The 15,692-nt window shown below is 46.5% G+C and overlaps 1 protein-coding gene across 1 annotated transcript in view; it reads right to left on the bottom strand.

Moving 5' to 3' along the window:
* Window positions 1-2,302: 2,302 nt before the first annotated feature.
* KLHL6 (kelch like family member 6) overlaps window positions 2,303-15,692 on the bottom strand; it is a 1,417,570-nt gene continuing 1,404,180 nt past the window's right edge. The window contains exon 7 of the mRNA XM_069213706.1: window positions 2,303-3,971. Coding sequence (XP_069069807.1) covers window positions 3,670-3,971 — 302 coding nt within the window. The 3' untranslated portion in view covers window positions 2,303-3,669. The remainder of the gene's footprint in view (window positions 3,972-15,692) is intronic.

Here is a 15,692-nt window from a genome sequence, read left to right as displayed (position 1 = left end):
CCTTGCACATCTCCCCCTCTCAAGACCTCTGCGACAACTATGCCCCCTTTTTCCACCAGAGCATCCAGGACATCTACGAAGGATTCAAGAACCATGACCCAGACCCACCAGCATCACCACGGACCCCACGCTGCAGACCCTGAGCCACTGGACCCCTTTCACCACGGAAGACACCCAGAAACTCATGAACTCCATCTCTCTTAGGGGTACCCACGGACCCATGCCCTCATCACATCTTCAACCCGGCCAGCACCATCATCGCACCAGAGTTTGCTAGACTATCAACGTTCCATCGAAACTGCCACCTTCCCATCTAGCTGGAAACAAGCAGAGATCAACCCGCTCCTAAAGAAACCCTCTGCCGACCCAAAGGAGATGAAAAACCCATCTCTCTGCTCCCCTTCCCAGCCAAGGTAACAGAAAATGCCATCAACATGCAACTGACAGAGTTCCTTGAGTCAAATCACATCCTAGACCCCTCACAGTCCGGTTTCAGGAGTAACCACAGCACCGAGACAGCCCTCCCTGCAGCCACCGATGACATCTGCGCCATACTGGACCACAGTGACACAGCCGTCCTCATCCTCCTCAACCTCTCCGTCGTGTTCGACACAGTCTCCCACTCCACCCTTTGCACTAGACTCCACGACACCAACATCTGCGGCAAAGCACTGGAATAGATTTGTTCCTTCTTGTCCAGAAGAACCCTGAGTGTCAGACTCTCACCATACACTTCGGCACCCAAAAAAAACTCGGACAAGACAGAGATCCTCGTACTCGGCTCCACCGCATCCGCTTGGGTCTACTCCTGGTGGCCAGCCGCTCTAGGAAACACCCCCAACCCCACCGACCACGCACGCAACTTGGGCATCATCCTGGACTTCCACGCTTTTCATGAACCGTCAAGCCAATGCTGTCTCATCAGCCTGCTTCCACACCCTGTGTCTCCTTTGGAAAATCTTCAAGTGAATCTCCACTGAGACTAGAAAGAGACGGTCACCCATGCTGTGGTCAGCAGCAGATTGGACTATGTCAACACACTCTACAGCGGCATCACAAAGAAGCTACAAGCAAAGCTGCAGAGAATCCAGAATGCAGCAGCCAGACTCATCCTGGACATCCCCCGCCACAACTCTGCTAACCTCAGAGACCTCGACTGGCTCCTGATCAACAAACGCATCATCTTCAAGCTTCTGATTTACACCTACAAAGCACTTCACAACATTGGACCAGACTATCTCAAACAATTCCTGACCTTCTACACCCCCTTCAGGCAACTCCGATCCTCCCATCTCGCTGCCATCCCCAGAATCAGTAAAAACACAGCCGAAGGCAGATCCTTCTCCTACCTCGCAGCTCGGCCATGGAATACTCTCCCACTCAACCTCAGACAGGCCGCATCACTGAAGGAATTCAGGAATGAGCTCAAGACCTGGCTATTCGAGTAATCAGCATGTTTACATCAGAGCCTTGAGACCCTACAGGTGATAATCAAGTACTGATTGATTGATTGTTTTTTCTATTTCCAGCTCAGCTTACATACATGTAACTAGAAATATAAATTGACTATGCATTGTTTGTTATATTTGGAACAGAAATCAGCCTTGAACTTGGAAAAACAGAAATAGAAACACAGCAATTCAAAATGGAAAATTGGATGTAACTTTTGTGGCTGAGCTGCAGACTCAGGGCCTAATTACGAGCTAGGCAGACGGGAACACACGTCCGCCAAACTCCCGACAGGGTGGCTGCCACTGTAGTGGCGACATCCCCGCCGGTCCCATTATGACTTTCCCACTGGGCTGATGAAAGTGGTGGCAGTTTTGTCGTAGGCTCGTACTCGAGTTGTGGAGGTCCAGACTGCCATTGTGAGTCTGGCGGTCTAGTGACTGCCAGACTCCTAATTAGGCCCTCACTGGCTGGAGATAGGCTGAACTCAAGGCTTCCTTACTAGGTAAAATTGTATGACCTGCGGTAATTATTGTAGCACTGTACCTCATTGTCCTTAACTGAAAAGTTTGTGAGCAGAAATAAGTTGGTAAATCTAGTGTTAACACCATAAACTGATTAATAATGCGACATCCCACTTTATATATTTGAATAATATTGACTATACCTATATTTTGCACAAAAATGTATATGTATATTTGCAAAAGTCAAGGAAAAGGCGTATGGGCATTCATTAATAGAGGTTTCTTTTGAAACTACTGATAATAAATAATAATGTCACTCAATACAGTAAGGTAATGCCTTAAAAAACAAATATGCCAAAACGAATTCACCTTTTTAAGTTTAAGCCGTTTTATTGTAACATTACATGTTGGAGCATCGAATGGCTCTGTTCCTTCTTAGGCACCCGGCTTTGCTATGGCCAAAACTTTCCTTGTTGAAATTGTATCCTTGTGTAGTATAAACACAGGGACACATGCAGCATGTGCATTCATTGCTTTAGTATGTGTGGCAGTGGGGCTTGGAAGGGCTACCGTTGTTGAGGGCTCCTTTCTCCTGCCAGTGGCCATCTTTAGTACCTTACTTGTCCATGTGTGCCATTTCAGTAATAATGACCCTTTGTAATTCAACAACAAAACGAATCAGTCAAATACGATTCAACTAAATTGTACACATTTATTAATTTCAAGAGAACTAAAAGATGGAGTTAAAATCCGTAAGGAGTATGTTATATCACTACACATCAGCAGGCCTATTTGTGTGTGTGGTGGGAGGATTGCTGCATAAGAGGAGATGAACTTGCAAATCAATAATTTCTGTTGGAAATACACTGCAAATACACCATGATCACAGATTTCAGATATAGCCATCAATACCTCTTACTGTCGAACAGTTTTGTGTTAATACATTTCTTCTATACGGTCATAACGTTATAGAGAAACGTTATTAGTGATTTAGTGAACTCTGGCTGCCATAGGCAAAGGTGTCATACCAGAATCAGCACAAAAGATTTAAAAAAGTGAAGCCGAGTATGGGTTAGACTTCAAATGCTGTGATACTGGCAAACATATTTCCTTGACTTACAAGACTTTCTGTGTTCTCATTACCCACATTCATTTCACCTACGAGGACAGCTTGTTTAGAAAGGTGTTTGCTTTTTCTGGCGGGCCATGGTGTGAAGTAAGCGAACATTCCTACTTTACACTGTCTGTTACCATCCTATGGTGCACAATAAAGACGTTATCATAATGTTCATGCCAACCAAGTGTTGTCATATGCAGTGCAGATGCTTGGACACTCAAGTCTTTCTTGTTTTCATACTACGTAATTGTTTTCCTGTATTTTTGTTTCAAGATTCTTTTTTTCATTACCGTTTGCCACCTTCTGCACTGTGTAGCTTTCCATTCGTCTTTTATCCGCTGAATGTTTGCCGGATCTTCACTCTCCCAGGATCATGCCTTCCTGGGCATGGGTTGGTACAATTATTCGGACTCATTAATCCCTAACTTTATTTCCACCTTTCTCTCTGATGATAAATTTCGTACAATAAATGTAGACGTACTTTCATGTCGAAAAGGTTTTGTATTTTGTATCGTGGTATGCTGGTTTAAAACATGAGAATAAAAGAACGTTCGAAAACTGGATGACTTTTTGTGTATTTGAATAACCACATACGATGACAGGCAGTGGCAGGAGGAGTATTTGTCCTGTCTATCAAAATCAGACAGACACAGCACCTGGGATGATCCGCCGGATGTGCGTATATGACTTTCTGATAGTGACACTGCCATGGTGGGAAACGCCCCGGGGTAGGACGCATTCCTCAGTCAATTTCCGACTCTCTGGGTCCCAGCACAACACTGTAGCAATCACCTCATTTTTCTCGTCCCTCCCACCCGTGATGAAGAGCTTATTGCTGCATGCAGCAATCCCACAGCTGGCCCGCTCATGGCTGAAATGTGTCACTAAGCACCACGTGTCTTCGACAGGACTGTATGAGTAAAGCGCCTTCATTGCACCACCTGAAAGACAACACAGAAAAAAAAGTCAATAGCATCTTCCACCAGAACCAATGCGCACATTCTCACTAAAGCATTATCAAGGGATGCACTCTGGCATGGGCGTACATAAGGTTGTGATCACTTACGTTTAATCTACCTTTGATTTGATAACCTTTCTTTAGTTAGGACGAGATTCGTTATTTTATTTGCGACTATTTTCTTTTTCCTATGTTTAGTTATGTTTAATTCAGATTTGATTGTTAAGTTTAGAAATGTTTTATTAGTTATGTTTAGTTTCCAAATTTTTAGCTAATCTTAGTTAACTTTCCGAATATTAATTCTTAGTTTCGAAGTTTCGTTTAGCCAGATGTAAGTTAGTAATATTTACATGTGTCTGACAAGATATAAACGCTTAGGGTAAAATCCCTGCTTTCACAAGACCCTAAGAGTACAATCTCTCTATAAGCTTCCTGTTAGCATGTAATATTAATGCTCTTTAATTTATTCTCCTCCCCTACACCAGCAGTTATTCTGAATCAGTGGGGCTGTTGCAGCTATAGAAACCAATAAACAGATTAAAAGGCATACATATTTAGCTTTGTAATCTTTACTCAGGTCATGTTTATAGTGTTCATATATAGCTTACCGTTGTTTATTTTAATTATGTGGTGTTCATTATTGTTTTGTTTCCAATGGAAATGGAAGGAAAAAGGCATGCACCGACAACGAAAAATGTATGCTAGAAGGTTTTAATGACAGCTCATTGCACCATGTCATTACAAATAGCAACAAAATAAAGCCTGCCACCTTAGAAACACACATTGCTTCAATGTCCTGTTCAGGATGTCCATCTAGCATTATAGAAGGCAGAAGATGACCATACTGATCCGACACATAGGATGTGATTTGTGAAACATGAAAAACACAGATATATCCACAAGGCAGAAACTAATCAGTTATGCTGTTGTTGAGTAGATGATATCTGTAATGATGAACGGGCCAACGATGTAGCCTGATCTTCACAGGCTGTGTTGTTAACATTCAGCAGTATAGAGTGTTTGAACAGAACCTTTCTTTTTTACCCGTTTGTTTGTCATACTTCGCTTCAGCAATGTCTAGACAAAAACTACACATACGTGTACTGTATATATGCCATTGGACAGAACAGGAACAGGGAACAAGAACCGAACCAGGAAGCGTTTGTGGATGGAGGCCTTTCACACATACAGGTGTAGCCTTGACAGAGATATCAAAAGTGTATTTGGATTAGGCGCTGTGCCCGCCAAGAAACATAAATATTCCCTTTTTTAATATTTACATCATTTGTTAGCATGTCACAAAATAAATCCGACACTCAAGAGTTGGAAAGAATAATTCTACAGGTGAACTGTAATCTTTGAACTGTGTAAAAAAAAAAAAATAGCGTCCCACATGTCATGAAATCAATGGAAAAACACTTCAACACACGAAACGAAACTGAATGGGATGGCAGAAATCATTTGACACTTCAGCTTCCTTCAGAAAGCTACAGGGAGGGAAGTCATAGATACCTTGGGGTTCCATTATGAGACAATACCTTGCAACAGCTCCGCCCACATTCCAGGGCTTGATTACGACAGCTCCACCTGCATTCCTGAGCCTGATTGCATCTGCTGACAACCCTGACAATGCCTTTTTATGGTCACTGCTGCTCCAGCCTTCCCGCCTCCCACCCAGGCCCCTCCCATGTCCCAAGGCATATAATGGAGGCTGCAGCATGGCCGTGCGGAGCGAGCATGCCACCGGCATGCCAAAGGCAAGCCCATCAGTGCTTGGACCATGCCCAGCGCCAGCACCCCAGGTCCTCCCACCCCCCCACCACTACACCACCAAGGAGCTCTAGGCCCTGAATGTCAGACACCCGAGCAACAGCTGCTTCACAGCCTCCCCATGCTCAACCAAAGGACCCTTCACCTGCCTACACTGCTATTTCTCCTGCAATGTGGGGCCACCTGTGCACACTAACGCCTGCAGTGCACCCACATGGAAGACTATGAACAACCAAGCACCACTTCAGCGCACCCTGCTAGAGCCCGCACCTTATTGAAACATGCTATGAATATCTGGAACATCATTACCACTCACAACCCGCACATCGCCTTCATTACCGAAACATGGCTAACACAATCCTTAAACCCATCATTGTCACGGCCACCCTTGACGGCCACAAGATGATACTCAGAGACGCACTAACAAACATGGTGGGGGCATCACATTATCTTCAAGGAAGCCAGCCAATGCACCATCACCAACAATGACCCAGCGAACAAGTTACTTACCTTTGGTAACGCCTTTTCTGGTGGATACACTAGCTACCTGTGGATTCCTCACCTAAAGAATTTTCCCCCATGCACCAGCATTCAACCACAATGATGCCTGGATGATGTCATAAGGCGTTGCGGGGGAGTCGGGCAATTGTGTCATCTTCGACGTGCAGAGCTAGAAGAAAATTTCCGTTGAATGCTGGTGCATGGGGGAAAATTCTTTAGGTGAGGAATCCACAGGTAGTTGTATCCATCAGAAAACCTGCATTGAGCACCTCAACTTTCGACTCCAGACCGATACAAACAGCACGATGCGAGGCATCCTTGCATACAGACCCCCGGGACCATACCCAGCCTTCTGTGATGCCATCACCAACGTCATTGCTCTCCTCGCCATCGACTCCCTCCACTATATCCTACTTGGAGATCTCAAATTCCACCTTAGTGACCTCAACAACACAAACTCCACTTCCCTCAAAGAGAACCTCAGGAACATCGGTTTCACCCAACTGGTCACCACACCCACTCACAAAGCCAGACACACACTGGGCAATATTTTCACTTCTAGCGACAGAATACGTTTCAGCAACGTGACTGTACTAACATGGACCGACCATGCCATGTCTTCTTTACCATCTCCAATTCCCAGCACACCTCCTGCAAGCACCTCAGCACCCCCACTGAAGCTGGTGCAAGGTTATCAAGACCCTAAGGGCACAGACCGTAGGCACAGCATAACAATGAGCCCACTGCAGATCTTGGCCTATCCAAAACCTGGATCACCAAATTCGCCGACAGAGTTGACCTGCTGAAACCAGCTCAAACCAACAAAAACCTCCAAACCAGCGAGATGGTACAATCCGAAGCTCAGAAACTCCAAACGCAGCTGCCACTGACTCGAGAAACAATGGCTCATGACCAAGGACCCCTCCGACAGAGCCACCTGCAAGACAGCCCTCAACAGCAACAACGCAGCTAACCATATGGAAGAACTCTTCAGAATCATCAAGGAATTCTCTAACCCAATAGCCACAGAACCCACTATCCACCCATCCCAGGAACTCTGCGACACTCTCTCAGACTACTTCCACAACAAAATCACCACCATATACAACAATTTTGATGCCGAACCCTCTACATCCAGCCTAGACAACCTCTTTCAAGCAGCGAACACCAGCCACATGAAAAACTCCTGGTCCCTGATTACCACACAGACCACTGCAGCCATCATGTCTCCCATCCACTCCGGGGCACCCTTCCACCCCTGCCCCAACCGGCTTTTCAACTTCGGAGCCAACACTATTAGCAAGGAACTAACATGCATCCCCAACACCACCATCTCCATGGCAACCTTCCCAGGCGAAAGGAAGCACGCAGAGGTCAGACCCCTCCTAAAGAAAGCCTCCGCCGACGCCAGCGTCCTCAAAAACCACGGACTGATCTCCCTGCTCACCTTCCCAACCAAAGTGCTTGAGAAAGCCATCAGCCAACAGCTCACCGACTACTTCGAATGAAATCACCTTCTTGACACCTCACAATCAGGATTCCAGTCAGCAGTTCTGATCCTTCGGAACCACTTTGCATCATTCCATACAGTCTCCCACCACACTCTCCTCAACAGACTCCACAACATAGGCATTCAACAAAAAGCCCTTAAGTGGGTCACCTCTTTCTTATCAGGCCGCACGCAGAGCATCTGCCTTCCTCCCTTCACTTCTACACCCAAGAACATCACCTGAGGCATACCTCGAGGATCCTCCCTCAGCCCCACCCTGTTCAACACCTACCTGACTTCCCTTGCAGACATCATCAGATCTTAGGGTCTCAATATAGTCTCCTATGCCGATGACACTCAACTAATCCTCTCACTCACCAAAGACCCCCACAACACCAAAGCCAACTTCCATAATGCTATGATCGATGTAGCAACATAGATAACAAACAGCTGCCTCAAACTACACACTGTCAAAACAGAAGTCCTGATCTTTGGGAAGAACACCTCCGTATGGGACTACAGTTGGTGGCCAGCAGAACCTGGACCAACATCCTCTCCATCAGACCACACACAAACTCTTCATCATCCTTGACTGACAACTATCCATGAACTGACAAGTAAACTGAGTCACCTCCTCCTGCTTCTACATCCTCCGTATGCTCCACCGAATCTTCAAATGGATCCCTATTGACACAAGAAAGGCAGTCACGCACACCCTGGTCACCAGCCACCTAGACTATGACAACAAACTCTATGCCGGAGTGTCCTCCCAGCTACTTAAAAGACTTCAAACTCTACAGAACGCTGCAGCCAGATTCATCCTCAGCCTTCCCAGGTGCTCAAGCATCACCCCACACCTCAGAAACCTCTGCTTGCTCCCCATCCAGAAGAGATGCCAATTCAAAATCTTCACACTCACATTCAATGCTCTCCACGACCTTGGGCCATCCTACATCAACCATCGACTGATCTTCTACGTCCCAGCAAGACAACTACACTCCACCTTGCTAAACTTCGCACACAGCCCGCACTCATTGTAGGCTCAGCAGAGGCCACTCCTTTTCCTACACAGCAGTCAAGTCCTGGAACAGCCTGCCCCTCCACCTCTGAACAGCTCCCTCCCTGAAAGGCTTCAGAAGGAGACTCAAGATCTGGCTTTTCAACGGAGACATGGCACCCTCAGCACCAAGATACCCTTAGGGGTGATAGTGCTGCACTTTACAAATGCTATGATTGATTGATTGACCGCTAGAGTTGTAGCTGAATCATGTTGATGACATGCATTAGTCAGTGAGTGTAACAAAGTCACTTCAATCGTCCCCGTAGAGCTTCCTTGTTTTTATCGACTGCTTCAAGATTCATAAATCTCTTGTGGGCAAAATGTGCACTCAATTCAGTAGGACTGGTACTTTAGCTGGAGATGGAGTCACCTCTCTAGTGATAGAAATTTCCACGGCATTCTTCATGTTATTACTGCCTGCCGCAATCTGTCATCCAATCAATATCAAATGCATGGCTCTCCAGCTTGGCTTCCATATACAACATTGACATTAAAGCACTCTGTTGGAAAAAAGAGGTCTCATTAATCATTTTTTGCTGCTACCTTCCTCTGCTTTCATTGTAGTATCCACTTTGTGGATCGCCACCTCATCCATGAGAAAACTTCCCACCACAGACACTAACCTCAATTCCACCGCTGTTATTTTAAATTCCAACCTAGCCATGTTCACAGGAAGCCTCTTTAAGTGAATTATCAGGTTCTCTCTTCCTATGATAGGCCTTAAAAGAAGTCAGAGGCCTCTAGATGGTGGCTGTTCCCACCTTATGTGCCATCCTGGTGTTGCTGACAGGGCTGCAAGTGAGGCCTTGTTATGCGGTTCCTAATAAGGTAATAGGACTGCGTATTAGGACTAAGTCCGGCACACCGTCAGAAACTGTTGGCCCAATTCCTGGCTACCTCACAGTGCCTCACCCAAACCCCTGAACCTACTGGGGTGGAGGGTGATTGACATGGAAATAGATCTTACCCTTTCACTGTATTACTCATGCATGCCCAGAAAAGACACAATAGAGATATGTGATAAGTTTTCAATACATTTATTGAAACAATCATAATCTTGCATATAGAGAATGAGCTGCAATTATTAAGCAGATGAAACAAAGAAAAGTGACCAGCATTGTAAAGATAATAAATAATGCAACCATGGTAAACGAGGTTCTAGAGATTCTAGAGGTTCAAACCTAACCTTATGACTTTACTGAGAGCATACCGGGTGTACCCTTCTGCCTGACTCGATCAAAAGGATTAGCGTTAGCCCCATACCTGAAGATTGTATCAGGATTCGCCCTGCAATGTGGATGGCAATCCTTTCATGAAGCTGGTCGATTAGCGCCAGCAGAGCTGCATTTCGAACACACCATTCATCCCAGAATGGTCATGGCTGCAATTCTCTCTGTCCCTTCTGGGTCAGTGCATCATTTATATAATAAACCATTCAGTGTTGGAAGCACAGCTCCAATACAGTGCTACGTCTAGGTGTTAGAAGCTGTTTCCAGAATGGGCAACACAAACTAGAATTTCATGTACAGTGTTCCTGGCCTTGGACAGAAAGTACTAATTACATGTTGTACAAAGGCTAACTAAACAAGCAGCTCGTTCCTTATATTCCTAGAATAAAATCAAGCTAATAAAGTGTGTAAATGTTCAGTGCTAAAAAAGCCATGCTAAAAGCAGTGCAGCAAAAATTTACAAATGTGAAATATAAAACAACGCTAAAAACAGGGGACACCAACTCAGGGCCAACTGGTCCTCATGACACCCTCCCATGGGCAGTGAAAAAGGCAGATGCAAAAACAATACTAAAATCAATGAAGTGGATAAAATATTTATATTTATATATTTAAAAATGAGCCAATTAAAACATGACAATTTTATGTAAAGACAGGGGCTAAACTTTACAAATTCATGGAAGCGTTCATGATGTCATCCTAATTGTCAGTGGGAGAGGAATCAAAGATAGATCCCACATCCGCAGACAACATACCTATTACAGCCTTGGTGATTAATTTGAAGAAACTGATGAGATCAAGTGCCTCAGCTGCCGCTGAGGAAACAGCACCCTGTGCAATGCCAGCAGTGGGTGAGCCGAAAGAAGCAAATCCTGGAACTATAGCATCTATATCCAAATATGATGGCTCATGAAAGGCATCCTAAAGCAATCCTAGCCTCACAGGACAGCTCCTTAAATGTGCTCTCAACTGGAAAATAATCAGATTCATGTCGAAGATAGTACCAACTGTGTTAGGAGATGCACTTTTAGTCCGCACTCGAAAGGGCACAAAAGACAGCGAACACAGGCGGCACGCAATGGAGCCATACTGACTGAAAAGACGGGGACCAGGTTGTCATTTAGTTCCTCCAGCAAGGTTACGCCAATGTTCTGAATCATGCGTTCACGTCACAGCTGGAGGTATGGTTGTTCCATCCATCTGGCTTTGAGATGGGACATCCATTGCAGAGCAGAAAGGGTAATAGCAAAATACCACCAATTAATAATAACACAAAAGGTATACCTCCAAATACACTCCAAAACAAGGAGTGTATAAAGAATGGAATCACTCCGAAAACAGTCTGGAAAGTGTTGACGAAACCAGACCCAATTGTCTTTAAAAAGTGCACAACACCAGTGGTGTTGGAAGCATTAAGGGCCAGATGCATATAAAAAGTGGTTTGCGATTCCCTAATAGCAAATCTTTCTGATTCGCTATTAGGAAATCACAAACTGGGATGTAGTACAGTGTGTTTGACACTGTTTGTGATTCCCAAATGGGTTGCAACTGACTTGCCTCATTCATTTTCATGAGGCAGGTCGCAATTTGCAACCCATGTAGGAATGGCCACAATAACAGGGATGGAGGCCTGCTGGGGGCAGCAGACCACCATGTCTGTGATTGCTTTTAAATAAAGCAGTCTTTTTTTTTGTACTGCAGGCCATTTTCCTTAGGAAAATAACTTTTCATTTTTGAATAGTAGGTAGTGGTCCATGGGACCACTGCCTGCTCTTAAAAAATGTTTGCACCCCCATTCGCAAAGGTGAAGGGTCCCTAGGGAATGGGTTACCACCAACTTGAAGTTGGTGGACCGCATTCACGGTCACAAAGCATTCTTGCATGGCCCTGCGACTCACTTTTAGGAATGGGCGCCCTTGGCACGTCCCTTCCTAATAGCTACTCACAATCCCTATTTTGCGAGTCATGGCCAGAAGCGTTTTACTGGTCTCAAACGGCCCGATGGGCTGTTTGCGAATGGTAAAACTGCTTTATACATCTGGCCCTAAAACTGCGGCTCACAAGTTTTCTGAAGTGCCTTGGCAAGTTTGGCCCTCATCATGACATTGGCGGTAAATCCCGCTTACGGTCAAGGTGACGGTCGCCAACATACCGCCGCGGTGGCGGATATCCGTTCACCATTTTATGACACACACACACACCAATCTGACAGAATAGTGCCACATACCCAAATCCACCAGCCCAAAGGTCAATGTTAAAGTGTTGGTACCAACACCCATACCATTACGCCAACAATACAATGCCCACTACATTATGACCCATGAATCACCACAGCAGACATTCAACGGCTGTAAACCATTGGTGGTACACACCGGCGCGCTCAGAATGGACACCCAAATGCAAAACAACACTACATTGGCCAAAACCGAAATCACACACCTGACACTGAGACACACACCACACCCACCCACAGCACTATAAAACACACACCCACATAACCCACAACCCTTTACGAACAGCAATTATTGCCACCAGACTGTAACCAAGACCAGTGAGACAACTAGACACACACACCACATACACCCATACATCCGTCATGCACACCACATACCACACCCCACCACATTACTCAATACCCTCTCACCAACACACAACACCCATGTACCCACTAATGCACCCCCATTTCACAGATGAGGAGTTGCGGGTAATGGTGGAGGAAATAGTTAGGGTAGAGCCACAGCTGTTTGGACCACAGGTACAACAAATATCCATTGCCAGGAAGATGGAGCTATGGCGGAGAATCGTGGACAGGGTGAACGCCGTGGGACAGCACCCAAGAACAAGGGACGACATCAGGAAGAGGTGGAACGACCAACAGGGGAAGGTACGTTCTGTGGCAGCAAGGCACCAGCTCGCCATCCAGAGGACTGGCGGTGGACCCCCATCTCCTCCCCCACAGCTCACAGCATGGGAGGAGCAAGTCTTGGCAATACTGCATCCTGAGGGACTCACTGGAGTAGCTGGAGGACTGGACACTGGTGAGTCAATATTTACTACTTCTCACCACCAGACCTGCATGCCATCACACCCCCTCACCCTCACTCCCATCACTCCACTCCATCCCACACACTGCACCTGCACATATGACTAACCCCAATGCCAAGCTCTGCATGCTATACCAATGCATGGACAGCCCTCCCAGCCCTGCATGGACACCCATCACAAATGCATGCACAGCATGGAGAACTAACAATCCCACAATACATCACCATACACAAACAAAGGTGGCAGGGTAACAGCAACAATAGAGTGGAAGCTAGGGAAGTAGAGTTTGTCACAGACATGTAGCATAATACATCACTTACATCCCTACATTTGCCCCAGCCAATCTCAGCAGAGAGAAGGTGCCACGTCTAACCAGGCCCCCAACAGAAGATGCCCCCAGTGATGACAGTAACTCTGGGCTTCTGGATCTGGATGAACTACCTGGCCCATCAGAGACCACTGATCAGTCGGCCACCCCAGCCCACTCAGTCCACTACAGAGCCTCCCCCATCAGTATCTAACATCGCAGCACCCACCCAACATCCCCACACCTCTGTCCCCAGGACACGTCAATCAGCAGTGTGCCCACATGTACAAGGACCCCAGTCCACACCTCACCTCCAAGACAATCAGGGACCTGGGGTCAGTGGCAGTGGGCACACCGTTCAGGGGCACAGGGGAACAGGGACACTGGGAGGACCGCTGTGCACCAGGAGGAGGACAGGGCCAGGGAACCGACTCTCCAAGAGGCACTCACCTGTGTCCTGGGGACATACCAACAATCCCAGGACACGATGGGCCGGATCCTTACCAACATGCAGGAGAACAAGTGGCTGCAGGAGGTACACCATCAGGAGATCAGGGAGAATTTGCAGGCCCTTAACACCACCATGATCTCTATAGCAGGGGTGCTGGCAGACATGGCCAACATCATGAGGGAATGGACAGCACACCAGTGGGCCCCTACCACTAGCCAGCCTACTGACCAGCCCTCGACTTCCACTAGTGGGCAGGAGGCCCTGCCACAAGACCCACAGGCCACCAGCACTCCTCCCCCTGCAGCAGGTTAACCACCCCTCAACCCTTCCCTTTGACCCAGACAGAAGCTAGAGACACTTGCCAAGACCAAGACCACCGCCAGGAAATAAGACCCTCCTGAATGTCCCCGTGTCCCACCCTGTCACCTTGTCCACTTTGATTGCCTTTGCTCCCCTTCTAATGGCCCCTTGGAAACTGGACCTGTGATACAAACAGAATGGAACAATACCCTTGACTTTTCTCTACCATCACCCCATTCCATTGCACTTTTCTGTCAATTATTTGTACTACAATAAACACTCTTGAACACAACTTGACTGATAGTGTTTTAAGTGATGAAAATGTGCATTTATGGAAACAGTCACATCATGTGCAAATGATTTAAAAACCGTGATAGCATATAATTAATGACCTGTAGCTGTCTGTAGTCATCACATCAGTACACTGTTGTAAAATCACCAACATCTGCAAAATGAGAAGCCATAGTTGACAGTAAGTTGAGATTCAAAGGAAGTGAATGCCATCCTGCTACAGCCACACAAATAAAACAATAGTCATAGGAATGGTCAGTTACACTGTTTCACCTGTGTGTCATTGGAAATATTGACGTATAACTAATGTTCTGCTGTCCACATCCTCATCCTCTGCCTCCTCATCCTCACTGTCCTCAGGATCCACTGCTGCCACAGGGGCATTTCCAGTCTCCTCCTCCTGCCGATAAGGCACATATTGTCTGAGGGCCAGGTTGTGCAACATGCAGCATGCCACTACTATCTGGCAAACCTTCTCAGGTGAGTAGCACAGGGATCCACCTGTCAGATGCAGGCATCTGAACCTGGCCTTCAGGAGGCCAAAGGTCCTTTTAATAATTCTCCTGGTTCGCTAATGTGCATCATTTTAACGATTCTCAGCCCCTGTCCAGGCATTCCTCACAGGGGTCAGGAGCCACAAGAGGTTTGGGTAGCCTGAGTCACCTGCAAGTATTGAGGGACAAATATTAGCCTTACACAATGGTATGGGGTTAACACCAGAAGGCATACACTGACATACATTGGGTGGGCACTCAGTCTCACCTATTAGCCACACTATGTGCCTCTGTAGTTGTGCCATCACATTTGGGATCCTGCTATTCCTCAGATCAAAGGCGTCATGCACCGACCCAGGATACTTGCCAGTGACGTGGGAGATGTATTGGTCCGCTAGGCACACCATTTGCACACTGAGTGAGTGGAAGCTCTTCCGAATCCTGAACACCTGTTCATTCTGGCGGGGGGACAAACACAATATGTGTTCCGTCAATCACCCTAATAATATTGGGTATATGTCCCTTTTCATAGAATCCTGCCTTCACAGTGGCCAAATCATCCACCTGGGGAAAGCAATGTAGCTGCACATTTGTTTGACCGAGACAGACAGAACCCTTGCCAGCACAACTGAAAACACTGGCTGTGTCATTCCTGCTGCCAAGCCCACTGTCACTTGGAAAGAACCAGTTGTCAGGAAATGGAGCATTGATAGAACTTGCACAAGAGGGGGGATCCCAGTGGGATGACGAATAGCAGATATCAGATC

This window comes from Pleurodeles waltl, chromosome 11 (assembly GCF_031143425.1).
Source record: "Pleurodeles waltl isolate 20211129_DDA chromosome 11, aPleWal1.hap1.20221129, whole genome shotgun sequence".
Taxonomy (NCBI): Eukaryota; Metazoa; Chordata; class Amphibia; order Caudata; family Salamandridae; genus Pleurodeles; species Pleurodeles waltl.
Note: the sequence above shows the minus strand (reverse complement) of the source record. Positions and strands in the feature narration are given on the sequence as shown.